Below are 25289 nucleotides of genomic sequence, written 5' to 3'. Positions count from 1 at the left end.
GTCCACTGTCGGTTGAATCCACCAGCTGAAGAAAGGAGCGATATATTCTGTTTTGAGGTCCCACTCGTGATGTTTGTCTTGGGGGAAGACTTGGCTGAGGCTGTCCGCCAGGACATTGTCCAGTCCCTTGATGTGGACTGCTAGAGGCGAGACTTGGTGTCGAATGCACCAATTCCATACTTGAACCCCCAGGGCGCAAAGGCTGTGAGACACTGTCCTGCCCTGGCAATTGATGTAAGCCAGGGCTGTTGTATTGTCCAGTTGTACTTGGACAGACGGGCCATGGAGAAGTGGAAGAAAGGCTTGAAGTGCAAGAAAAACAGCTAACAATTCTAGGAAATTGATGTGTAGCTGGGCCTGTTGCGGAGTCCATCTGCCTTGAGTCTGGTGTCAGCTGCAATGAGCACCGCAGCCTTGAAGGGAGGCATCTGTTGTCAGCCGTACCATTGGGATCTGAATTTGAAATGGGATCCCTTCGAGGAGGTTGTTTAGCTGTTTCCACCAGGAAAGCGAGTCCAGGACTCATGGCGGAATCTCTAGGAGTTTCCTTTGGCTGTGTCTGGTTGGTTGAAACACTGTTAGAAACCACAGCTGCAGTTTTCTCATTTTTAATCATGCAAAACAGATGACCGCATTGCAGGAGGCCATGAGACCCAAAGGATGTTGGATTGTATGCACCGTCTGTACTGGAGAGTGTTGGCAGAAGGTCACTAGGTCTCGTAGGCGTAGAAAGCACTCTTCTGGCAAGTATGCTCTTTGGCGCTCCATGTCCAAGACAGCTCCTATGTAAGTGGTCACTGGCACCGGATCTAGGTGCGATTTCGTCCAGTTCACCTGGATGCCCAAGTTTTCCAGAAGGTCCAATACATAGCGGATGTGCAAAAGTAACTCTTTTTTGTTCTTTGAGGTCAAGAGCAAATCGTCCAAAAACCGGTAAACTGTAACTCCCAGCGTCCTCAGATGGGCAATCACTGGAACCATGCACTTTGTAAAGACTCTCGGGGTGGTGGATAGCCTGAAGGGCAATACATTGTATTGGTATGCTTGGTTTCCTACAGTGAATCGTAGGTATTTCCGGTGTTGAGGTCTGATGCTGATGTGAAAGTAGGCATCTTTCAAGTCCAGTGTCGCAAGCCACTTTTCTCCTTGCAGAAGTGGTAGAATTTGCTGCAACACCATCATTTGAAATTTCCTGATGTTCACAGATTTGTTTAAATGGCGGAGGTCCATGATGGGGCAAAGCCCCCCCCGTCCTGCTTCGGAATTTGAAAGTAGCGGGAGTAAAAACCATTCCGCCTGTCTGCCCATGACACTGGGGCTATCGCCCCCTTTTCCAATAGTTCCTTCACCTCTTGTTGTAGGGCCTCCGTTGGAGGAGCGAATCTCATTCTTGTGAACCGTGGTACTGTCCTGAATTTGATGGCGTATCCCGTAGATATGATCTTCAGGACCCAATGGTCTGATGTTATATGGTGCCATGCGGGGGCATGGCTGGCCAACCTGATGAAATGAGGTGGCGGAGATGGTAGTGGCACCCCCGCAGGCAGGAATGGGGAAGTGTCGTGAGCGGACTGATGTTTCAGGGACGCTTCTGAGAGTCGGTGGCCTTGCGTTGAGACTGCCCTGACTTTGACTTGTTCTGATATGTTCTCCTCTGGTATGTGGAGTAGGGTTTCTGGTAGTCTTGCCGATCTTGATGTCGGAATGGTGATCACTGCCTCTGAAAGGTGGAGTGGTACTTCTGTTGGTATGAAGAGGACATGGAGGGTTGACTTGTGAAAGTTCTGGCCGTAAATTTAGATTTCTTTAACTGTTCCACTGTCGAGTCTGTTGCCTCACTAAACAGGCCAGTTCCGTCAAAAGCTAGGCCCTCTATCTTATCACACATGTCGGGTTGTAGATTAGTAGAGTGCAACCACACGTGCCTACGTAAGGTGATCGCTGACATCATTGCGCGAGATTCACTCTCAGCCAAATGCTTGGCAATGTTAAGCAATTGCCTGGTCAGGTCGCCGGACCTTTCAAGAGTTTGGGTGAATCTTTTCTGAAAGTCCTCTGGTGGTAATGTGTCTAGGTCTGTTAATAAGTCTTTCCAGATGCTATGGCTGTACTTCGCTGTACAGGCAGAGTAGTTGGCTACTTTGATCGAGAGGCATGAGGTCGAATATACTTTTCTCCCTATGAGGTCTAGCTTTTGACTCTCTTTGTCGGGTGGTACCATGTAATGCTTCCCAGCCTTTGAGGTGGAAGCACAGTCAATTACCAGACTGTGTGGCGCAGGATGTTTAAGGAGATAAGCATTTTCCTTGTCCTGGACGCGGTACAGGCTCTCAAGACACTTTGACGTAGGAGTGGAAGTGTGAAGAACCGTGTGATAACTGGGAGCATCGGCAAGGCCACTGGCGCTGTCGTTTGAGTTTTTAACATGAAATTATAGACTGGATCATCTATGGCTGCTAACTTGGAATGGAGCTCCAAACCTAGCACAGCAGCCATGGTCCGGACATGTTTATGGTATGCCTTGAGCTCTTCGTTAGGTGATACGTAAGTAGTAGGGGCGACTGTCGTTGGTGGTTCTGCAATGACTTCTTCCTCTTCCTCTCAGTCAGACTCAAAGTCAGATGAACCATAATGGTAAGAGAGTGAGGCTGATGGTGAAAAGGGTACTACAGTTTGGGTCCCCGCCGTAGCGCCTTGTGTTGTTGGTGTTGGAGTTTGGGTGGCCACTGAACATGTTGTGGTAGAATTTGTTTGGGACGCCTGGTGTTGTAAAGATGCAGAGAAAGTCTGGGTTGCAACAGTGACACCTTGTGGACGTGGTGCAATGGGTAATGGTGCAGGTGGAAGTTGAGGCACCGGCTCCCACGCCATCCTGGATTCACTAATACAAGCTGCCAATGGCAGGGAAGAGCCTGGTGGATGTGTTGGCGCCTCATGGGTGAAGTTACAGGTGTGCCATGCAAGAGGACTCTGCAGGTGGGCGGCTGACAATGCAGGAGATGGATGGACGGGATGATGAGACTGTCCGGGGTCCCGTCTCTGACGGAAGAAAGCCCAAAAATGTTGACGGAGTGCTGGAATGTGAGTCAAGCAACTTGAGGAGTGTGTCTGCTTCACCTGGAACAATCGTCGAAGCAGCATCAACGCTGTCCTCCTCCTTGATGTCGAAGGATGGAGGCGGCAGTCAACATCGAGGGGAAACTTGCCTGGAGATGGAGACTACTGGTTTATGTAGCATTGAAAGAGGGCGGCCAGTCACCATCGGTGTAGACGGTGGGGACAATGATTCCGGTGTTGGAGCCAGTGACAGAGAGCAGGCCCTCGACATTGTGATGGTCGATGTCAAAGGTAGGTTCAGCGGTATGATGGACGATTCCGCAGGTTCAGTACCTATACGAGTTGGTAGGGCAGCAGGAGAAGTTAGTTATACCTATGATGGGAAAGGGTGCATTCCCCCGTCAGGTCAACGAGTCTTTGTCGTTTCTCATCCGGCGTCAAAGCGGGATCCGGGTTGTGGCATTTTAGGGGCGTTGATGTCAATGAACTGCTTTCAGTTCTCTGTCGCAGAGGTGGTTTCACCATAGATGTTGACGCATGAGTCTTCTCTTTAAGAGTCGATGTCGAAGCAGCAGCTGGTAGTTGCTTCGACGTTGACGTCGAGGTCGATAAACTGCTAGCTTCCCGACGCTTCGAAGTAAGTTCAACTGTGGGCATCGGCATCGAGGGGGATTTCCTTTTCAATGCCGTGCTTGATGTCGAAGGGGTGGTTGTGGTCGATGTCGAGGACCGCTTCTCGGCCTTTTTCAAGGAGCTGACTTTGTCCAACGTCGAAGAGGTCGCGGTTGATGTCGAGGCTTGTTTTTCAGGCCTTTTGGAGGCATCTCTCGTAGAATGTTCTGGACTTGAACTTGACCTCTGTTTTGATTTCGATTTAAGAGAAGTTGAGGTTGATGGCGGAGTCAAGGAAGATCTCGGAGGCGTCTTTGACCTCGATACCGAGGGGCTCGGTGTGCCCGGCGTTGAAGGGCTCAGCATATCATCATAGATTGCCACGTGAAGGCGGAGTGTCCTGTTTTTCTGAGTCTGCTTGGAAAATAATAAGCAGATCTTACATGTGGTGACATTATGTTATTCACCCAAGCAGAGAAGGCACAGATCATGTAAATCCTTAGAGGGGAGTTTGGCTTTACAGCACTCGCACCTCTTAAAGGATTTCTTCTCTTCAGCCATTACCAAAGATGAAGGGATAGTCAGACAGTCCGAGTCAATTTCCAGAGTAGTCCATCAGCCATTCCAAGGTCAAAAATGAAGGAGAAAAATATGTCAGCCAGTCCGGGTCAAAAGAAAGCGTAGTCCATCAGCCAGTCCAAGTCAGATAACCATAGTAGCGTATGAAAAAACTCACGAAAAAACTATGAGGAACTTTCCGACTAGCGGCAAACTGAAGGTCTAAATGCAAAGGTGGTTGGAGAAGAACTGCCGAATGTGTGTCCTGCCCACCTTTAAATAGCATGCACGGGGCGTGGTCAGGACACCTTGATGAGCTTTAGCATAGCTACCGCATGGTCCCTGCGCAGGCGCAGAACCCACTTCTTATGGATCTCAGTCCAGATAAACATGTTATCTTAAAGAACAAGGTAGCAATTCTAATCCATGTTTTTTCTTTATATAACAGAATCAGAGTTTTGTATTTCTTCCAGCAAGGTCCTGTGAGCCATACTTAAAGTTTCATTTTCATGGAGGAAAAGTTGAACTTGGACAAACCACTCAAGCTTTTTGTTTCGTCTTATTCTTAAGACTGTATATATCAGTCCTACTTCTTGCCCAAAACAGAAGCAAGATGGGGGCCAAATCTTCAAAGCACAATTCTAAGTTCCAGACTTGTTCAGCAAAACACATTTACTTAAAATGTGTCGCCTTGCTATTGCCATTTTCCTCAAGTGGAAAAGTAGATGCTTACTTATTACAGAGGATCTTCATTTCTTGAAACTAGTAACATTATCTCAGAAATAATCTCCACCTAAAATACAGTTTACACACATGCACACCCCAATATTACACTTTCATTTATAAAAGCCTTTGGCCACATCAACTTACCTGAAGATAGTGAGGCTGGTGATCTTTTTCTGTGAATAACTGTGTGGCTGAATTCTTCCTCCAATATCTAGATGTGTGTGTGAGAGGGAGAGAGAGGGAGTGAGAGAAGAGTGAGAGGGTGATGTTTTCATCCATTCATTCTTATGCTATGTATTTTGTTGAGCAATGATTTAGGAGTGTCCCACTCAGGATTATGTCCAAGCTGTTCGCTCATATTTTCATATAGCTCAAAGCAAAGAACACAAATATCTTGCCTTTAGCACTTTCCCTGTCACAGCCATTTTCACAAGATAATTCCATCCCTCAGTAAACATCCCCCTAGACCCCACCATAAGTGTGAGTGAAAAAGGCAGAGCAAAGGAGATGTACCACCTCCCAACAGAGGGAGAAACATAAAAGGAAAAGAGATGTGGATACAAGGAATGAGGGATGGCTTATATTTTTTTCATTGGGTTTGACCGCTTGTATGTTTCTTGGCCATAACAGATAAACTCACCTCAGGGGGCAAATATTTCTTTATTCGCTTCTCCAAAAAGGGCTTCTTTAAAATAGAATTGATAGAAGGACGATCTCTTGGAGATGTTTTAAACAACTGGGATATTAAAGTTCTTAGATCATATGAATACTTTGTAGATACTGGCATGAAATGGCCTCTGCAGATCTTCAGTACAAGTTGATGCAAACTGTTGCCCTCAAACTGACATATTAAAATTAAAAAATGACAATGAACAGTAAACTGTCAATTGTGATGTGCTATGCTTATCTAAAACATAAGCATTCAAAAATGCTAACAGAAAGGCAATCCTATATAATAAAAGGCTAAGTGAGTGGCCGTGGCTTTGGAACGTTGGGGATCTGCGTCCCTGCCTCCCTGGGCTGTTCTGGGCCTGCGCGAAGCGCAGGCCCAGAAGAGCCCAAGGGACACAGGACCTCAGACACCAGTGTCCCACAGCCATGGGCGACCATTAGCCGGTGTGTGGCAGCGGGGGAAAGTGGCCGAGGCGGCGGCAGAGCCGCCGCCTCGGCCATGAGCTGCAGCACGGCGAGAGGAGGCCGAGGCAACCAGAAGCGGCCGCCCTGAAAAAGGTGAGGGCAATGGCGACGGGGGAAGACCGAGACGGGGGACAGGGAAGCTGGGCGAGGTGGCGGCGAAGCCGCCAACGAGGCCCCCGCCCGCTCACAGCCGTCGCCCCCGCCTGCTCACCCACCCTCCCAGCTGCCCAAAATGAAGCTGGGCGAGGTGGCGGCGAAGCCGCCAACGAGGCCCCCGCCCTCTCACAGCCGCCGCCGCCTGCTCACCCGCCCTCCCAGCTGCCCAAAATCACCTTCCCCGCTCCCCCCCCAAAAAGATTAAGGGCGAAAATGGCCCATGAGAAGGTCGCCGCCCCCGCCTATCGCCCTCCCAGCTGTCGAAGACCACCTTACCCGCTCCAGCCCGAGGGAAAAGAGAGGAGCTCACGAGCAGAGCTCCTCTCTGTGCTAAGTCACTGCTCAAACTGCCACTATGGACGCAAAGGACGCCTATTGCGTCCATTGCGACAGTATGGGCAGCAGCTTAACACAGAGAATAGCTCTGTTCCCGAGTTCCTCTCTTCTCCTTCGGGCTGGAGCGGGTAAGGTGGGCTCCGGCAGCTGGGTGCGTGGGAGGGCGATAGGCGGGGGCGGCCACCTTCTCATGGGCCATTTTGGCCGTTATTCATCCACACACACACACACACCCCAAAAAGTAAAAGCAAAATAAGGAAGAACAAAAACAGAGACAACAACAAAACAAAAAACAAAAAGAGAGAGGGGACAAGGGGGGAAAAAAGAGACAGGAAGAGAGAGAGAGAGAGAGAGAGAGAGAGAAAAGACGGGATAGAAAGCTAGCACCCGTTATCATAACGGGCTTAAAAATACTAGTGAAACAATGAAATAACAGGCTTCGCCTTCTCATAGTAACATTTCTTAATCCATCAGGTTAGCTTTTTACTACCCCTTATCTGTGGTGTTCTCTCATCACAAATGTGTTGTAAAGTAAAGTATGCTGTCAAGTTGATTTGACTCCTGGTGCCCACAGAGCCCTGTGGTTTTCTTTGGTAGAATACAGGAGGGGTTTACCATTGCTTCCTCCCATGCAGTATGAAAGGATGCCTTTCAGCATCTTCCTGTATCGCTGCTGCCCAATATATGTACCAGCAGGGATTTGAACCAGCAACCTTCTGCTTGTTAGTCAAGCATTTCCCTGCTACGCCACGTGTGGTAGTTAAGCACAAATACTTGAAGTAGCCCATCCAGAATCTGGGAATGCTACTTAGACTGGAAACAATTCATTTAGCACTCCCTAAAGTAGCACACCGTAAGTGGCACACTTTTCCTTTAAAGTAGCGCAGGTGCACTATTTTAAGTATTTTTGTTTTCGCACAAGACTGCTGATGCTTCTGTAGACACCTGGGTGGATTAGAGGTGCCCCTTTTCTATTGTGGAACATGTGGGCCACTCAGTTTGCCCGAGGTGAACTTGCCTTCATCTCAGGGGTGTAGCTATAATTGAACGAAAGGGTTCAAAGAACATGGGCCCCCAGCTCCTGAGGGCCCTCCAGCTCCACCCCTCCCTATTTTCTGCATTATCTCCCTCACACTGGGGGGCCACCAGAGAGAGTGCTGAACACGGGCCTCCTCTTCCCTAGCTACGCCCCTGCTTCATCTGTTTTGTCCCACACTTGTGTGTGGTGCTTGTGGCACTCTGCCGTGTTCAAAGGAGCTGCATTCAGTGGCACACAAATTATCAAATGTCTTAAATGCCTCTAGGTTTTAATGCACCCAAACAGATATTTTAATCCCACGGATTTTGATAGAAGCTAGGTGTGCATAACTGGGCTCCAGATTGCAGGCCTAGATGTCCAGTTAATCACCTTAAACTTCCATTTTCACCAAAGGCAGTCTATGGGCCACACTGGTCCTGCCCAAGACCCTCTGATCAGCCTGAAAATATTCCTGGCACTTTCCCTTCCATCACCATAACTATCACATTTCTTTAGGATACTGGATCTGGAGTGTAATTTAGAAGAACTGGCAGGACAGCCTGGAGCAAAAATCAAACTGAAGGAAGACTTATTCAATAATATTACTATTAATAATATTAATAATATTATTATTAATAATATAATATATAATAATAATAATAATAATATAATATTAATATTACTGAGATTATCTCATAATTACTGTTCAACAGTAACTGAAAGAAAAGTCAAGTCTTCCTAGAGAAAAAGGCTTTTCAATGAACCCCATTGGAGAATGCTCAGTTCTACATCTTGAACACACTACAGGATATGGAATATCTATATATTTCTATATATTTAATTCTCTTAAACGTACCTGTCGCTAATTTCATGCGTGGCAGCTCTCAAGAGAGCAGCTGCCTGGGGATAGTGGTGGGGACGGGAGACAATGGCGGCAGCAGGCCGGCCTGGCCCTGGAACGGCTGCTGGTCAGCCAGAGGAGGCGGCGGCAGGCCAGCCTGGCCCGGCTGCCAGGAGGAGGGGGTGGGAAGAAGCGGCTGCAGTGGGCCGGCCTGGCCCTGGCCCGGCCGCCAGTTGGCTGGAGAAGGTGGTGGCGGGCCGGCCTCGCCCAGTTGTCCACCGGGAAAAGGAGACGGGAGGAGGTGGTGGCGGAAGCCCTGGCTGCCCGCTGGGAAGAAGAGACGGTGGCAGGCTGGCCTGACCCTGGCCTGGCCGCCGGTTGGCAGCAGGAGGCAGCGGTGGGCCGGCCTGGGCCAGCCACCCGCTGGGAGGAGAAGGCGGGAGAAGGTGGTGGGCCAGCTTTCTGCCTGGCCAGAAAACGTGGGGTGGGGGGGTGAGGAAGCAGACCGGCCAGCCCGCCCACCAGAAAGTATGGGCAGGGGAGAGAAGTGGGTGACAGGGGGAGGGGGAGTGGCCAGCCAGAAAGCTGGACATGCCAGCATGGGGGTGGTGGTGGTGGTGGTGGGGCGGCCGGAAGTGCAGATGCTCTGCATCTGGCCCAGCTAGTTTTATTTATTTATCATTCCATGTCTGTACTCTTTATTATATACACCTAGAATTTCTACATTCCAAAATAAATCAGTAAATACCAAAAGTGACAAACATTTCAAACTTCTGTAATCAAGCTCCAAAACTCTAGTGAGAAGATGCTGGGTTGTTTGGGAAAGGTGAATGCAAATCTAACAGAGATTAGAATGATCACTGCATGCAAAATTAGACTGAAAGAACAGAACGTACATTCTCAGATCTACAAAACAGAGCTTCTCCTTCCAAGACCATCCAAAATCTAGAAGCTCTGTTGCATATACTATTATAATTGATAGTTTTCACTGAAAGACTCCAGTGAAATCTTCTCTAGTCTTGCTCAGTATTACATTCAATAATGTAAGTCTAAGCAGTTTACTAATGTACTTACAGGGTGTTTTAAAGTACAGAGTTCATATAAGACACAGCCAAGAGACCATATATCTCTGTAAAAGAAAGCAGAGTATCAAGGGAAGCTAAACAGAATACAAAAGTATCCATTTCAGCTCTGTAATTAGTTTACTAATTCATAATAAACAAATTAATTGGTGCCAATAGCAGTTTCCCTCCTGTGTCAGCCACAGGGGCCTTCAGTTTAGATCAGGACCGCAGCAGAGTGAAAACATTAAAGCCTCCTTTCAGCCCACCACAATCCTAATCCAGGTCCCCCATACTGCTACTATTGAACAAAATTAAAACAACACGTGGAGTCAAATAATGCAATTAACATCACATCTAATTTGGTTCCAAGTAAGACTTTATCATCTTCATTCTTGCCCCTACAGGAGGTTTTTCACTCAGGGTATCTGAGGTGCGAATCTACTACATAGCTGCTTCGAGGCAGTTTAATTTGAGGAATTAGATGGACAGTTTACATAGCCATCGGCTTCACTCCCTGCGATTTTTCTCCTTTGTGCATTCTCACTGATTGGGGTGATGGTGTGGAAGGGGTGGGGCTTGCCTGGCAAAGAGGGCATGCCCGGGACCCCCAGCAGCAACTTGGTACCCCTCTGTTGCTACTGAGGCTGCTTCCCTGCTCTTCTTGCTCGGCGCAGGGAGTCTATCCCCAGCATCCTCCTGGTTGGTGTGCCCCAGTAGTGATTTTCTTCGCTGCTGCTGCTGCTGCCACCACTCCCCAACCCATGATTTGACACAGCAGGAGGCCAGAAAAACAAAACAGGCACACACTATGGGTGAGAGCGAGAAAGGGAAGGCAGGCGGGTGGGCGGCATGCAGGGAGATCTTCACAGCCCAGAGGCGCTTAGCTCCAAAGGCATCACCTCCGCCCCACAAGGTTGAGCAAGGAAAGGAGTCACATGGTGGCAGCGGGGCTGGCTCTACTCCCCACAGCAGACCAGAGATGCGGGCAGGCAACTCGCTGACCCTCCAAGGCAGGGGGAGGCTGTGAGGAGTATCAGCAGATACTCCAATCACATCAGAGACAGAGGAGAAGGTAAGAGAGCTTGACAGCTGAAGAACAGAGTTTCACCAATCTGCCACAACCCCTCCCCCGCCAGTGCTTGCAATTGCAAATCACTCTGAGCAGACCATAACGCAAATTACTGCCAATGGCCAATCTACACATCAAAGGAGAAGTCCCATGGCATTCAAGAAAGCTTGGGTTTTCACAGAAAAGCTGCCACAAATAGAGGATTTTTTTTACCCCGGACATAATTTGAGCCAAGCTAGAATGCACAGTAATTTTTAACAGTAATTCATGGAAAAGCAGAGTCAGTTGTGTACTGGTTCCTGATAGCTCGCAGGGACATCAGGGTTAATCCAGCTGAAATGTGGACTTGCAGCCTCCATTCAGGAGGGGATGCGAGCTAATCACCATGTGTGAAAAACCTCCAGGTGGCTATGCAAATTATACTCATTCAAAAACCTACCACAGCCACATCTTTAAAAACATATTTTCAAATATTCAATAATCTATATCTGCATCAGCTATAATAGTTTAAAAATTCAGAAAATGATTAAAGTCTGAACATGCAAAAAAGGATGATTAAAATGCTCAAAAGTAGAAGAATGGAATATAAGACATCTGCTAAAAGCATAGAAAACCAACAAAATAGTTGTTGCTTTAAATCATTAGACTTCAAACTGTTTCAAATTTTCATGTAAACCTTCTGAAATGTTATAAGGTCAATAATTAAATCAAGAAAATTCTGATACATACGTTTTATTGTTATATGGCCTGTTCTCACAGATTTCAGGAGACAGGTAATATGGTGTTCCTACACAGGTACGAGCAAATTCCATGGTACTAAAGAAAAGAGCAAAAACTCAGTTTGAAACATGAATTTATCTTCTAAATGGGAGAGTAGGGAGGGAAAGCAACCTAACAAAAACACTACTTGTCAACAAAAAAAGAATGACAAAGCAGATTACAATAAATGAAAAAGTGGTTCTACATCTAGAAAGACTGCTCACAGCATTTGTTATTTATTTGAGTTATATTCTCCTTTATTCCATGGGCTCAAGAGCAGTCTACAGCATTTTTTCCTAAATGTTCATAGTCCTGTCACCAATGTTCATAGTCCTGTCACCAATCCCCTTGTGAACTGCTGAATTATTTCAGCAATTGTTGCTAAAATAGAGCTTTTCTCTAAGCTGACTCTCCATCATTTAGAGATCTCAAGGACAACCTAGAATACTAATTACACATACATACATACATACATACATACATGTGTATTTGTACCCAACCTCGTTATATGCAATTTTTAAAATAGTAAAAATTTGCCTATCCACAGTACCTGGGTGGCCAGAAATGACCTCTGAGATCACTTCCAGCCACCATTTTGCTGAACAGAGCCATTTTACAGCTCTTTCTTTAAAAAAAAATAAACCTCCCCCTGTAGTTTTTCATGGAAAATCAGGGGAATTGGGGGTTTTGGGAGACACTGCTGGACAGCTGGAGACCTGGAGAGCACAGTATGGCACTTTATTTCTTTTATTTCCCCCCTGGAACCTAGCACCACAATTCACATTGCCTCAAGGTCTTGCTATCCATGGTCTTGTTATCCATGGTTTTGATATCTGTGGTTGTAGCTGAGAAAATAACCCCCTTTTAACAAGGACCACCTGTAATATGAAAAATATCTACTGTCAAGCAACTTCAATATTACCTCCTTGTGAAATGGATGCATGATGCCCTGAAGAAAGGCATTTGAGTAATATTAGGAAATAATGCAGCACAGCAAATAAGTTGCCTAGAAAAGTTTTATCAGGCGCAGGCTGGTGCCAAGAATTATTTAGGCCAAGTCTGCACTAAAATCCTGCCACACATCAATGCTCTGTCATACTACAAACAACATTGTATTGATGTGCATTGGCTAAAATGAAAATATCTAAGAACTTCCCCATTCTAAAACATTACATGTGTTTGGAAATTCTGCTAAATGGACCACACAATTGTTGCTGAAATAGAATGCTCTTGCATTCATACAATACCAAAACAGTGCAATTGTATACTCTCATATTTGGGTATGAGTAACCCTGCTAATTGGGTAAAAAGGTGGCTTTTAAAGTGGTGATTCTCTTCTAATTATTAAGGAGAAACCTACTGCTTCTATTCACCCAGCACAGCATCTCTCCAGGGACTGTTGCAGATGTTTTGTGCATATGTGCACACTTGGATTGTGAGTCCTTTTGTGACATGAAGCATTTTGTTTGTTTTTGCTATATAAACTGCTTTGAGAACATTTTGCTGAAAAGTAGTACATACATTTTTAAAAATTTCATTCATAATAATACTATATAGATTAGTACAACTCCACAAGGGATAAATATGTTTAAAAATGTACATTGACCTGCTAAAAAAAACAAAAGCTAAGCCACATGATCTCACAGCTACTTTTTGTGCCAGGCTAAGGAAAGTACAGCAGGAGGAAAGGCTGAGAAAGGTATACTAGTTCAGCATACCCATCATATTTATTTATTTAATTTATACACTTGGATTATGAGGGGTGGTGGACCTATTAGGATGGTCCGTCCAAAAAGGCTGCTGGACCCAGTGGGATTTCAAAAGGCCTTGGAGGATTTTGACGTTGGTGCGGCCAGTGATTCTGTTGATGCCCTGGTGGGAACCTGGAACAGGGAACTCAACAGGGCAGTAGACACAATTGCTCCTAAGTGTCCCTTCCGACCTGCTGCAAAAAGGGCCCCTTGGTATACTGAGGAGCTGCGGGGGCTGAAGCAGTTGGGTAGGCGACTAGAGCGCAAGTGGAGGAGAACTCGGTTCGAATCTGACAGGATTCAGCACGTGACCCATTTGAAGGCTTATGCGGTGGCAGTGCGCGCAGCGAAAAAGAGATTCTGGTCTGCGCGCATTGCAGCTGCAGGTTCACGATCGGCGGAGCTATCTCGGGTTGTGAGGAGTTTGGTTTCTCTGCCTTCTACTTCCAATCAGTCCCCGGGGTTGCTCTGCTGTGATGCCTTTAATGGGTTCTTTGCGAATAAGATCTCCTGTATTCGGGCTGACTTGGACTCCACTATTTCTGCAAGGTCTATGGATGAGGTGTCCAGCAATTCTTCTTGCAGTATTAGATTGGATCAGTTTCAATCTGTGACTCCTGAGGATGTGGACAAGCTGCTTGGGGCGGTGCGGCCTACCACCTGTTCTTTGGATCCTTGCCCGACTTGGCTGCTTCTATCTAGTAGGGAGATTGTTGGAGATGGCCTAATTAATATAATAAATGCATCGCTGAAGGAGGGTAGGGTGCCCCCCTGCCTGAAGGAGGCAATGATTAGACCACTCCTAAAGAAGCCTTCCCTGGACCCCTTAGTGATGGACAGCTACAGGCCAATCTCCAATCTCCCTTGGTTGGGCAAGGTGATTGAGAGGGTGGTGGCTGACCAGCTCCAGGAAGTCTTGGAGGAAACTGATTATCTAGACCCATTTCAAACTGGCTTTAGAACGGGCTATGGAGTTGAGACAGCCTTGGTTGGCCTGATGGATGACGTTTACCGGGGAATCGACAGAGGGAGTGTGACTCTGCTGGTTCTTCTGGATCTCTCGGCGGCATTCGATACCATCGACCATGGTATCCTTCTGGATCGCCTGGGGGAGTTGGGGATAGGGGGCACTGCTTTGCAGTGGTTCCATTCCTATCTCTCGGGCAGATTCCAGATGGTGGAGCTTGGTGACAGTTGCTCCTCAAAACGGGAGCTGTTATATGGAGTCCATCAGGGCTCCATTCTGTCACCAATGCTTTTTAACATCTACATGAAACCGCTGGGTGAGGTCATCAGGAGGTTTGATGCTGGGTGTTATCAGTATGCTGATGACACCCAAATCTACTTCTCCTTTTCATCCCCAGGAAATGGCACTCATTCTCTAAATGCCTGCCTACAGGCAGTAATGGGCTGGATGAGGGACAACAAATTGAAGCTGAATCCAAGCAAGACGGAGGTGCTCATTGTGGGGGCTCAGAATCTGATGGGTGAGTTAGATCTTCTTGTGCTAGATGGGGTTACACTCCCCCAGAAGGAGCAGGTGCGTAGCTTGGGAGTACTCCTGGACCCAGGCCTCACCCTGGTATCTCAGGTGGAGGCCATGGCCAGGAGTGCTTTCTATCAGCTCCGGCTGATTCGACAGCTGCGCCCATTCCTCAAAGAGGATGACCTCAAAACAGTGGTGCATCAGCTGGTAACCTCCCGGCTTGACTATTGCAATGCGCTCTACGTGGGGCTGCCTTTGTACGTAGTCCGGAAACTTCAGTTAGTTCAGAATGCAGCAGCCAGATTGGTCTCTGGGGCAACCCGGAGAGACCATATGATGCCTGTTTTAAAACAGTTACACTGGCTGCCAATATGTTTCCAGGCAAAACACAAAGTGCTGGTTATTACCTTTAAAGCCCTGAACGGCTTGGGTCCAAGATATCTTAGAGAGCGCCTTCTTTTACACGATCCCCACCGTACGTTAAGGTCATCTGGGGAGGTCCGTCTCCAGTTGTCACTGCTTCGTTTGGTGACGACTCAGAGGCGGGCCTTCTCTGTAGCTGCTCCTGGACTGTGGAATGCACTCCCAGCAGAAATTCATAATCTTGATTCTTTACTGTCCTTCAGGAGAGCCCTTAAAACCTATCTGTTTGGCCTGGCCTTTCAGGGTTTTTAATCAGTTTTAATTGTTTTAATACCTGGTTTTCAGGGTTTTAATTGTTTTGATAGTTTAATTGTTTTTTAAGTTGTTTTAAATTGGTATTTATATTTGTATCTCTGTTTTAATTGTTTTTAATGTTTTCTGTTTTAATTGTAAACCGCCCTGAGCCATTTCGGAAGGGCGGTATATAAATAAAATAAATAAATAAATATGAGTCCTTTTGTGACATGAAACATTTTATGATTGTTTTTGCCATTCTATGGTAGAGCTCTTGGGATTCATGTCCCCAAACATTTTACATCATGTTAAAATGTTAACAGAATATTGCCCTTCTTCAAAGCAATGCAACTTGAACAACAACAGACTGTGATTTTCAGTAGCATCTAGAGAAAATGTCTGAATAATGAAAATGTATGAAAATGTCTGATAATCAGTCATGAAAATGTCTGATAATCAGTCATAAGAAAAATCTAACTTAACTCTGCACTGGTCCATGGTACTGTATATAGAAAAAGCCAAATACCCTACATTTCTAAATTATCAGAGGTTATTCAGAGCTACAGCACACAAAACGTTCCATTCAATACACTAAAACTCAGGAGACTGACAGTCAACAGTTAGGATCATTCACGTGACCCAATAGTGTGAGGTGAGGGAGGGCAGGATCGCATCTATTTCCCCATCAATTAATTAATTTATTATTTCTTGTTTACACAGTCAGACAGGTGTTATTGACTGGTTTGTTTTATCCAGACACCGAGTCCTTCCCAAGGACCTGGGATGGCTGAATTTTATGGTCAATGTTGTTACTGTTGTTATAGATATCGTCGCAGAATATAGGCTGTTCCCAGTAAAGTTGCTTTTTGTAATTGGCTGATGGTGATTTCTGTGGCCCTTATGGTGTTGAGGTGCTCTTCAAGGTCTTTGGGAACTGCACCCAGGGCACCAATTACCACTGGGATTATTTTGGTCTTTTTCTGCCACAGCCTTTCAATTTCAATTTGTAGATCTTTGTATTTGGTGATTTTTTCTATTTCTTTTTCTTCTATTCTGCTATCCCCTGGTATTGCTATGTTGATTATTTTGACTTGTTTTTCTTTCTTCTCGACTACAGTTATATCTGGTGTATTGTGTGGCAGATGTTTGTCTGTTTGTAGTCGGAAGTCCCATAATATTTTTACATCTTCATTTTCTTCCACTTTTTCAATGTTATGGTCCCACCAATTCTTGGCTACAGGTAGCTTGTATTTTTTGCAGATGTTCCAGTGTATCATCCCTGCTACCTTGTCATGCCTTTGTTTGTAGTCAGTCTGTGCGATCTTATTACAACAGCTGATCAGGTGGACCACTGTTTCATCTGCTTCTTTACAAAGGCAGCACTTGCTGTTTGTTGTGAATTTTTCTACTTTTGCTCTTATTGCATTTGTTCTTAGTGCCTGTTCTTGTGCAGCCAGTATTAAACCCTCTGTTTCTTTCTTCAAGTTGCCATTCTTAAGCCATTACCAGGTCTTGGTGATGTCTGATTTTCCACTTATATTGTGTAAATATTGACCATGCAGGGGCTTATTTTTCCATTTTTCTGCTCGGTTCTTGACTTGTTCTTTCTTGTAGGCCTGTTTTGTTTCATTGGTGTTGAATAGTTTCACGTTCTTGACCATTTGAAGTGCATCTTCTTCACTGTCCCTTATATATTCTTCAAGGCCTCTTTTCTCCTCCTCTACTGTTTGATGGACTTGCAACATTCCTCTTCCACCTGAGCTGCGAGGGAGGTATAGCCTATCGACATCACTGCGGGGGTGCAGAGCATGATTGATGGTCATGATTTTCCTGGTCTTACGATCTAGCGTCTCTAGCTCTGCCTGGGTCCAGTCTATTATTCCTGCAGTATATCTGATAACAGGTATAGCCCAGGTGTTCATGGCTTGTATGGTGTTCCCGCCATTGAGTTTGGACTTGAGGATTTTTCTAACTCTCCTGATGTATTCACTTCCAATTTTTCTTTTAACTTCAGTGTGTGCGATGTTAACAGCCTGGAGAATGCCCAAGTATTTGTAAGGTTCTTTCTCTTCCAGGTTCTTGATCTTACTTCCATTGGGCAGTTCTATTCCTTCTGTTTTTCTTATTTTCCCCCTTTTCATTATTAATGCAGCACACTTGTCTAGTCCAAACTCCATTGCTATATCGCTACTGAATATACGGACAGTGTTTAGCAGTGATTCGATTTCTGATTTGGACTTTCCATACAACTTCAGATCGTCCATGTACAGCAGATGGTTGATTTTACTGGATGTTTTAGATGCTTGGTATCCGAGGCTTGTTTTGTTTAGTATTTGTGAAAGTGGGGTCATGGCGATTACAAACAATAGAGGGGATAGTGAATCCCCTTGGAAAATGCCTCTTCTAATGCTAACCTGTCCAAGTGCCTCGCCATTGATTGTTAACTGTGTACTCCACATGCTCATTGCTTTTTAAAATAAATATCTGAATGTTTTTGCTGACACCAGTTGTTTCTAAACATTTTAGTATCCATGTGTGAGGCAATGAATTGAAGGCTTTCTTGTAGTCAATCCATGCAACACTTAGATTTGTTTTTCTTCCCTTGCAGTTTTCTAAAATCATTTTGTCAATCAGCAGCTGGTCTTTTGTGCCTCTGGTGTTCGGGCAATTTCCTTTCTGTTCACCTGGAAGCTGTTTGTTAGTTAATAAGTGTTGCATCACTTCAGCTGCTATTATTCCAGTTAATAATTTGAACATGGTTGGCAGGCAAGTTATCGGTCTATAATTACTTGGAACTGCACCTTTTGCTGGGTCTTTCATAATGAGATGAGTTTTCCCAGTTGTTAGCCATTGTTCAATATCACCGCCTTTCATAATGTGATTGAACTGTTTTGATAGTTGTTTATGAAGGCTTGTTAGGTGTTTAAGCCAGAAGCCATGCAATTCATCGTTGCCTGGCGCAGTCCAATTTTTAATTTTCTTTGCTCTTTCACTTATTAATTCTGGTGTTATTATTAGATCTTGCATTTGTTGGTTACATTTTTTGACCTCTTTCATCCAGCCTGCTTTTTTATTATAATCTATTGGATTGTCCCATAATTTCCCCCAGAATTGCACTGTTTATTCTCTATTTGGTGTTTCTAGGTTTCTTGCAGTTTCTCCTTCTATGCTTTGGTAGAAACGTCTCTGATTCAACTGGAATTGGAGATTCTGCCTGTGTTGTGTAATTCTGGCTTCATATCTGCTAATCTTCTTTGACACTGCTGTTGTTTGCTGCTTTATTATTTTCAGGACTTCTCTAATTTTCCTTGAATCTAGGTGGTATTTTTGGATCAAATACTGTTTGGTGTTTTCATTCTTCAGCTTCTTGTCTTTCATATCTTTCAATTTACTAGCATCTGATCTAAGCCTGGAGATTTTATTTTCTAATCTAATCTTCCATTTAGGTGATGTACTGCTTTCTTTTTTGACAGGTCCACTGATCTTATATCCGAGCTCTTGTGTTGTTATTGTTGCTGCACTGTACATTAGTTGGTTTGTTTCTTGCAAATTATTGGTTGTTATTTCTGCAAGTGCAGCATTGACATCTTTTAATGCCTGAGCAAGTTGTTTTTTGGCAACTGTTTTTAGAGCGGGAAGTCGAACCCTGGTGGTTGTTTGGTTCATGTGCTCAGTTATTTTTTGCTTTAGTTCTTGTTGCTTTTCTGTTAAACGGCATTTGGGTTTTTGAGGTGAAGGCGAAGGGGAGGTTGCCTGGTTTTGATTTTGAAACAGTTCAGCAACGGTGGTATCCTCTATTTCCAACACCTCCTCCATCTGCGCCTGAGCAACTGCTTCAGTTGGTGGTAATTCTTCTTCCATATCTTGAGCCTGTGTTGCTCTTTGCAGTTCTTCCAGCTCAACTCCTGTGAATACTTTATTTCTTATTATGTATCTTCTCTGGTCTGCTAGCCTTTGTTCTGTTATTTCTGTATCTGGATGCTTCTCTTTCCAAATTTGGTACATTCTTTTTAAATAACCTCTTCTAGTTGGACTAGACTTGTAATAGCAGATCATTATTTCCTTGTTGGCATTTTTTGTATATTTTTTTCGGTTAAGCGACGTTTCTTCCAGTAGCTTTGCTGTCTCCAGCCCTGGTTGCTCCACTGAAGATCCTGAGTCCTGTAGCCCACTTGCCACCAGATGTCCAGGGACTATAGCACCTGGCGCGGTCCTTGTTGACCCAGGCAACGACCGATCCGGTATAGATTTATTAAAGTTACGTCTCACCATATTGTTGATGGGAGAGGCACTCTTTGTCTGGCTCCTCTGGTGAGACCTGTCCAGTATGGTTGGACCTCTGGCATAGCTCTCACCTTCATCAGAGCACACAAGCCCCACAACCACGTCAAGGTAGTGCCTCACTGGGGGTTGTTGTTGTTGTTGTTGTTGTTATTATCATCTCACTCCTCCAGTACACCACTGCTTGGGGTGGTTCACAACATCAACAAAACAGATACAGTGGTCCGTGCCCTTTGCTTTGGGATGGCTCTGAATTAGTAGATTAAGTATACAATTGAGAGTTTTCTTTCCTTTGGGAGGAATGGCACCTATGTAGAGTATTGATCTATGCGGGTGGAGGTGATGTGATGACTCCCATGGGGGTCGTGGAGGAGGATTCCTCAGATAAAGACCCAGAGCAGGCTGAAACTCCAGTCGACTCAGCAGAGCCAGAGCTGACAGGCCTGCAGGCCCCTCTGCCTCCTTCCCTCCCTCCTCCTGATGAAGTCTCCAAAGTCTCTGAAGTCAAGGTGCCTGCCCCAGATCCCTGACAGCGACGTTTGGCCAGGGTACAGGCTCAGAGGGAGAAACACTGTAGGCTGGAGAGGCTGGCCAGAAGGAACAGTGTCCCAGCTCTGGCCCGGCTTCATCTCCCTGGCAAGGTCCAGCTGCAGTGATCAGTGGGGCTCTCACCACACTGCCAGAGCAGCCTGAAAGCTGGGTCTGTGCTGGAAACAATGTCTGTGGTGACCAGTTCTACCATGAGCAATCCTGACCTAGAAATCTGGACCTGTTTGTTGATGACCCTGATTTGTGTTTACCCCTGATCCTGTGGAATTCCCAGTGCTGACTTCTGACAATGTTTCTGTCTAATCTCTGTTCCTGTCTGTCAGCTCTCCCTTCCCCTCTGAAAAGAGTGGTTTTTGCAGCTGCTGCGCAGTCAGCCAAGGCAGGTCATTACAGGTTGGACTTTTTCCAGTTTAGCTGGATGCTGTCACGTCCTTGATCTCAGACAGCGAGGAGGAAGGGGAAGCTGTCAACTTTCCAGGCGATGCAGGAGTGTCTGAGGGGCAGAGCCCGGCTGTCAGTGTTCATGAAACAGCTGTGGCTAATGATTCAGAGCAGGCACAACAACCTGAGGCAGCAGAAATCATGAAGGACCAATCCGAAGAGGAGCTATGCAACCAACCCCCGCTGACTCCACAACAGTGGCGTGTCACAAGACGCAGGGCTCAATTGGAGACTATTAGGAGAAGCAAATGCCTCTTGCAGAGGGCTGATAAGCCTTGAATTTCTGCCAGCTGTGAGCTCTCAGCTTGCACTATAAATCACGTCACCAGCCTTCTACTCACTGCTGAAAAGCAACTTTCGTCAACCTCTGTGTCGACAGCGTACAGCCAAGTCCGGTCAAGACGAACTTCCCGAGCCGTATCCAGTTTCAGCAGCTCCGTTTTGTCTCGTGATCTTCCCTGGCAGTTGGCCAGACCCTGACAGATGCCTAGGTCTTTCAAAAGTTAAGTAAATATTATCTGATTACTTAGAGAGTCCTTGTTAGTCAAAGTCACCAACCAGTCATCCAGGTTTGGGAATATAGAAATACCTTGGGTTCTTAAATGGGCAATAACAGGGAAAATACATGGGAGAACTGTGTATTGGTAGACTCTCTCCCAAGGTGAAATGAAGGTACTTTCTGTGTTTTGGATGACTTCCTATATGAAAATAGGCATCTTTCAGATCTAGGGTAGCAAGTCATTCCTCCTCTGCCAGGAGAGGAAAAAGACCCTGCAAGGTGATCATTTGAAATTTCCTTGCATGGGTGAAGTTGTTGAGGAAACACAAATCCAGTACAGGGCAGAGATCACCATCTCTTTGGAGGACTTGGAAATATCTTGAACAAAATCCCTTCCATTGATCTTTCTTAGAGACAGGTTCTATTGTCCCTTTTCCCAACAGATCTTGCACTTCTGCTAGTAAGGTATTTTACCCCCATGAAAGAAGTAGTGGTAGTAAACTCTATTACGTGTCCAGTGGAGATGATACTTAGCACCTAGGCATCGGATGCAAGTGGAAGGGGCAAGTCTGATGACAGTAGACATCCCAAAAGGTAGGTAAAAGACCCAGGCAGTCAGAGGCTTTGTTTGGACTGGTCCATGACATTTTGGCTTATTGTGGAACTCTGGGAATGTGACTGTAAAGTGGAAGAAGATGTAAAGGTTTTTGCAGTAAATTTTGATTTCTTCATCTTCTCCTTTGTATTATCTGTCTGGGAACTGAATATCTCTTCCCCATCAGAGGGGAAGTTTTTTATTTTGTCTCTCATATCCATTTGGAGAGAGGAAGAGTGAGACAGGCATGTCTGCATAAAAGAAATGGCACTTGCTAAGGTGTGGGATTCTGTCCCTGTGAGGTGCTTAGCAGGTGTTGGTGAGTAATATCCATGGATTTTAAAAGGACTTCCTTAAATTTAATTATTTCTGGAGTGTCCTTGATGTCTTTTTTGAAATTCTTCCAAATCTAGTAATGTTATTTGGCCATGCAGATCATGTAATTGGCTATTTTAATGGATAGTGATAGTGAAGAGGAGAAGTAATCTTTCCAACCCACAGTCTAATTTTCTGTCCTCCTTTTCAACAGTGGCAGAGTGCTTTTTTCTTGATCTATTTCCCATGCCACAATCTACTACTAAGGAATTAGGCGCAGGATATTTGAAAAGAAATGTGCGATCTTCTTCTTGTACCCTGCAGAAATTTTCAAGGTGTTTAGAGGCTGAAGTTGAGGTAGATGGTGCATCTCATGCTGACTTTGCTGAGTTTACTAATATAGGCAGCATAGAGAGGGCTGCAGGATGATGAAGTTATAGACAGGGTCTTTAACTTCACGTACCAAATATTTCAGTTCCAGGCCAAGAACTTTGGCCATTTCAGCCACATAGAAATAAGAGTTTGTCTACTCCATGGGAGAATTAGAAGGGTTGTTTGGAACATTTTCATCAGGCAAAGAGTATGATGGGTTTTCTGTGTGGGTAGAATCATCATCTGAGTCAGACATGGACTTATATTCATTAAGAGATTTTACTTTTTAAGGAACAGGGGATTCTTCCTGAATTGGCCGAAGATAATTTGCAGATCTGGAGAGGAAGGGTGGGTCATCTCTCTTGGTTGCTCTGTACAAGGTTGTGTAAGAGGAGCGTCTAGTGGTCTCTTGAATGATGAATCATGCTCCTTAGACAGGGTTTGTGATTGTGGGTTGAAAGCGGATTTCATCTTCCTGAGTTTCCATAGTTTAAACTCTTCATAGTCATAAGGTAGTGAAAGCGAAGACATATAGAAAGGGTCTTTGAGTTTATTTATCATATTCATCATCTATTTATTTATCATATTTATATACCACCTGATATGTACACAATTTAAAACACAACAAATGTAAAACAGGGTAAAAACAGTTAAAACAATTTCACAGAAAAAAAAGTTACAAACTTCCTGAATCTTCCTATCCTTCTAATATAGCCTGGATCAAGAGCACCTTGTGAGCTCTGATAGTCCATCATCCTTCTATATGAGGAGTATGAATGAAGTGAGAGATGATACCTTTCTTTCCATGGGTGATTTGGGAACTACAATGGAGAACAAGCAGGTGTCACTCTCACTAGTGAGGCTGATGGTGTTTTTGAGATAGGCAGTGCACCAGTGTTCCGGAGGTTTTTGTAATTTTCTGCCATGAAACAAGCCACTTACGGGACTTTTTGATGAGGTTTTTAAATTTAAAAATAAAAATTAAAAACCAACAATTTGTCCAATCCACTTTGATTTAAATATACATATCCCTGCCCTACATCTCTGCTCAATGCCAAAGCGCTATACCAAGTCATTCCAGGTGATCTAAAGGTTGGGGCAGAAAGGGGAGGGGTGTTTTACCCTTCTTTATGAAGGCAAAGGGCAGATTATTCCATAAGGGGGTGGAATGATGGTCTAAGGGGGGCGGGGTTTCAGCTCCAGACATTTTTGTAATTTTCTGCCAGGAAACAAGCCACTTATAGGACTTTTTGGATGGGTATTTTAAATTCAAAAATATTATATTAAAAACCAACAATTTGTCCAATCCACTTATTTAAATATACATATCCCTCCCACCCTGCCCTACATCTCTGCTCAATACTAAAGTCCTATGGCAAGCCAATTCCTAAATATACAAGGGGGATGGAATAACCACAAAAAGGAAATCACATCATATCTCCATTACTAAGAAGGCAAAGGGTCTGCAGAGAGCTATGGTGGGCTAGGGTAGCCAGCACTGGACACTCTGCCTGCCTGCCTGTGTGCGTGCTTGCCTGCCTCCTTCCTGAACTTAAGGCTTCAGCAAGACCTGCATGGAAGCCTCTCTGGAAGCCCCGCCCACCCAAACAGCTGAGAGGTGAATGAACTCTAGCAGCTTGCCTGGGAGTCTTTTAAACTGCACATCCACACAAAGATCAGCTCCAGCTGCATGGGGGAAAGATAAGTGGCTGGGAATGGGGGCGGCGGGGGGGGGGAAGGAGGGCAGGCTGCACTGCAGTGTGCCCAGAGTGGGACCTGTGCCAGTGCAGGACTTGGTGCAATCGCCCAGTTGCCCCGCCCTAAGTACAGCCCTGACTATTCAGCTCCTTGGCCATTTGTTTGTGGGGACCGTTTTGTCCCCCATGCTGTTCAACATAATAATAATAAACTTTATTAGCCGCCCCATAACAAATTGTTCTCTGGGTGGCTCACAACACAGGATTAAAACATACAATTAACACATACAATTAACAGACAAAAAGGGAGAAAAGAAAATACAAAATACAACACAAAGCAATTTAAAAACTCATTTTAAAATTAGTTAAATATAAAATCTACGTGAAACTGCTAGGAGAGGTCATCCGGGGACTTGGACTGAGTGGTCAGCAATATGCAGCTGACACTCAGCTCTGTATCACTTGATCCTATGGAGATAGTGGATGACCTGAATCGGGGCTGGAAGCCATGATGGGCTGGATGTAGGCTAGTAAACTGAGATTGAATCCAGACAAGACTTAGGTGCTGTTGGTCAGTAGGAGAGCCAATTGGGATGAAGGGATTCGACCGGTTCTGGGTGGGGTTGCACAACTCCCTTGAAAGAGTTGTGCGCTTGGGAGTACTGCTGGACCCAGCTCTGCTTTTGGATGCTCAGGTGGAGGTGGTGGCCAGAGGTGCCTTTGCACAACTCTGGCTTGTGAGCCAATGTGTCCCTTTCTCGAAAAGGCAGATCTGGCCACAGTTACCCATGCCTTAGTCACATCATGGTTGGATTACTGTAACACACTCTTCGTTGGGCTGCCCTTGAAAAATATTCAGAATATTTGGAAACTACAGCTAGTGCAAAATGGGGCAGCTAGGATTTTATCCAGAGTTGCCTGCTGGGATCATATTACACTCATTCTGAAAGAACTGGACTGGCTACCAATTTGTTTCCTGGTCCAATTCAAAGTGCTGGTTTTGACCTTTAAAGCCCTTAACAGTTTGGGCCCTGGATATCTGAAGGACTACCTGCTCCCAAGGTTTTCTGCCCACTTGACAAGATCATTGGAGGGTGCTCTGCTCCGTGTGCCAACAGTGAGAGAGGCTCAGCTGTTGAGCAGGCGGGATATGGTTCCCCCAGGCTTTGGAATGCTCTCCTGGCTGGCATCTGCTCCTCAGCCTCCACAGTTTTTTGAGAACAAGTAACAATGTAGCTCTTTACCCAGACTTTTATATGAGAATACAGTTTTTACTGCTGCTTTGTGTTTTTTGTGTTACTGCTTTATATAGA

General features: G+C 45.2%; 1 protein-coding gene across 10 annotated transcripts in view; it reads right to left on the bottom strand.

Annotated features, from left to right (window-relative positions):
* Positions 1–25289, bottom strand: part of NEK5 (NIMA related kinase 5) — an 84424-nt gene that overhangs the window by 26009 nt on the left and 33126 nt on the right. For all 10 annotated transcript variants that reach the window (XM_053285094.1, XM_053285096.1, XM_053285093.1 and 7 more), the window contains 4 exons: positions 11304–11390; positions 9516–9570; positions 5594–5794; positions 5098–5164 (listed from right to left, as the gene is read on the bottom strand). In XM_053285094.1, the coding sequence (XP_053141069.1) occupies positions 5098–5164; positions 5594–5794; positions 9516–9570; positions 11304–11390 (410 nt within the window). The remainder of the gene's footprint in view (positions 1–5097; positions 5165–5593; positions 5795–9515; positions 9571–11303; positions 11391–25289) is intronic.

The sequence above is a fragment of the Hemicordylus capensis genome, chromosome 1 (assembly GCF_027244095.1).
Source record: "Hemicordylus capensis ecotype Gifberg chromosome 1, rHemCap1.1.pri, whole genome shotgun sequence".
In the NCBI taxonomy this organism is placed as follows: domain Eukaryota; kingdom Metazoa; phylum Chordata; class Lepidosauria; order Squamata; family Cordylidae; genus Hemicordylus; species Hemicordylus capensis.
Note: the sequence above shows the minus strand (reverse complement) of the source record. Positions and strands in the feature narration are given on the sequence as shown.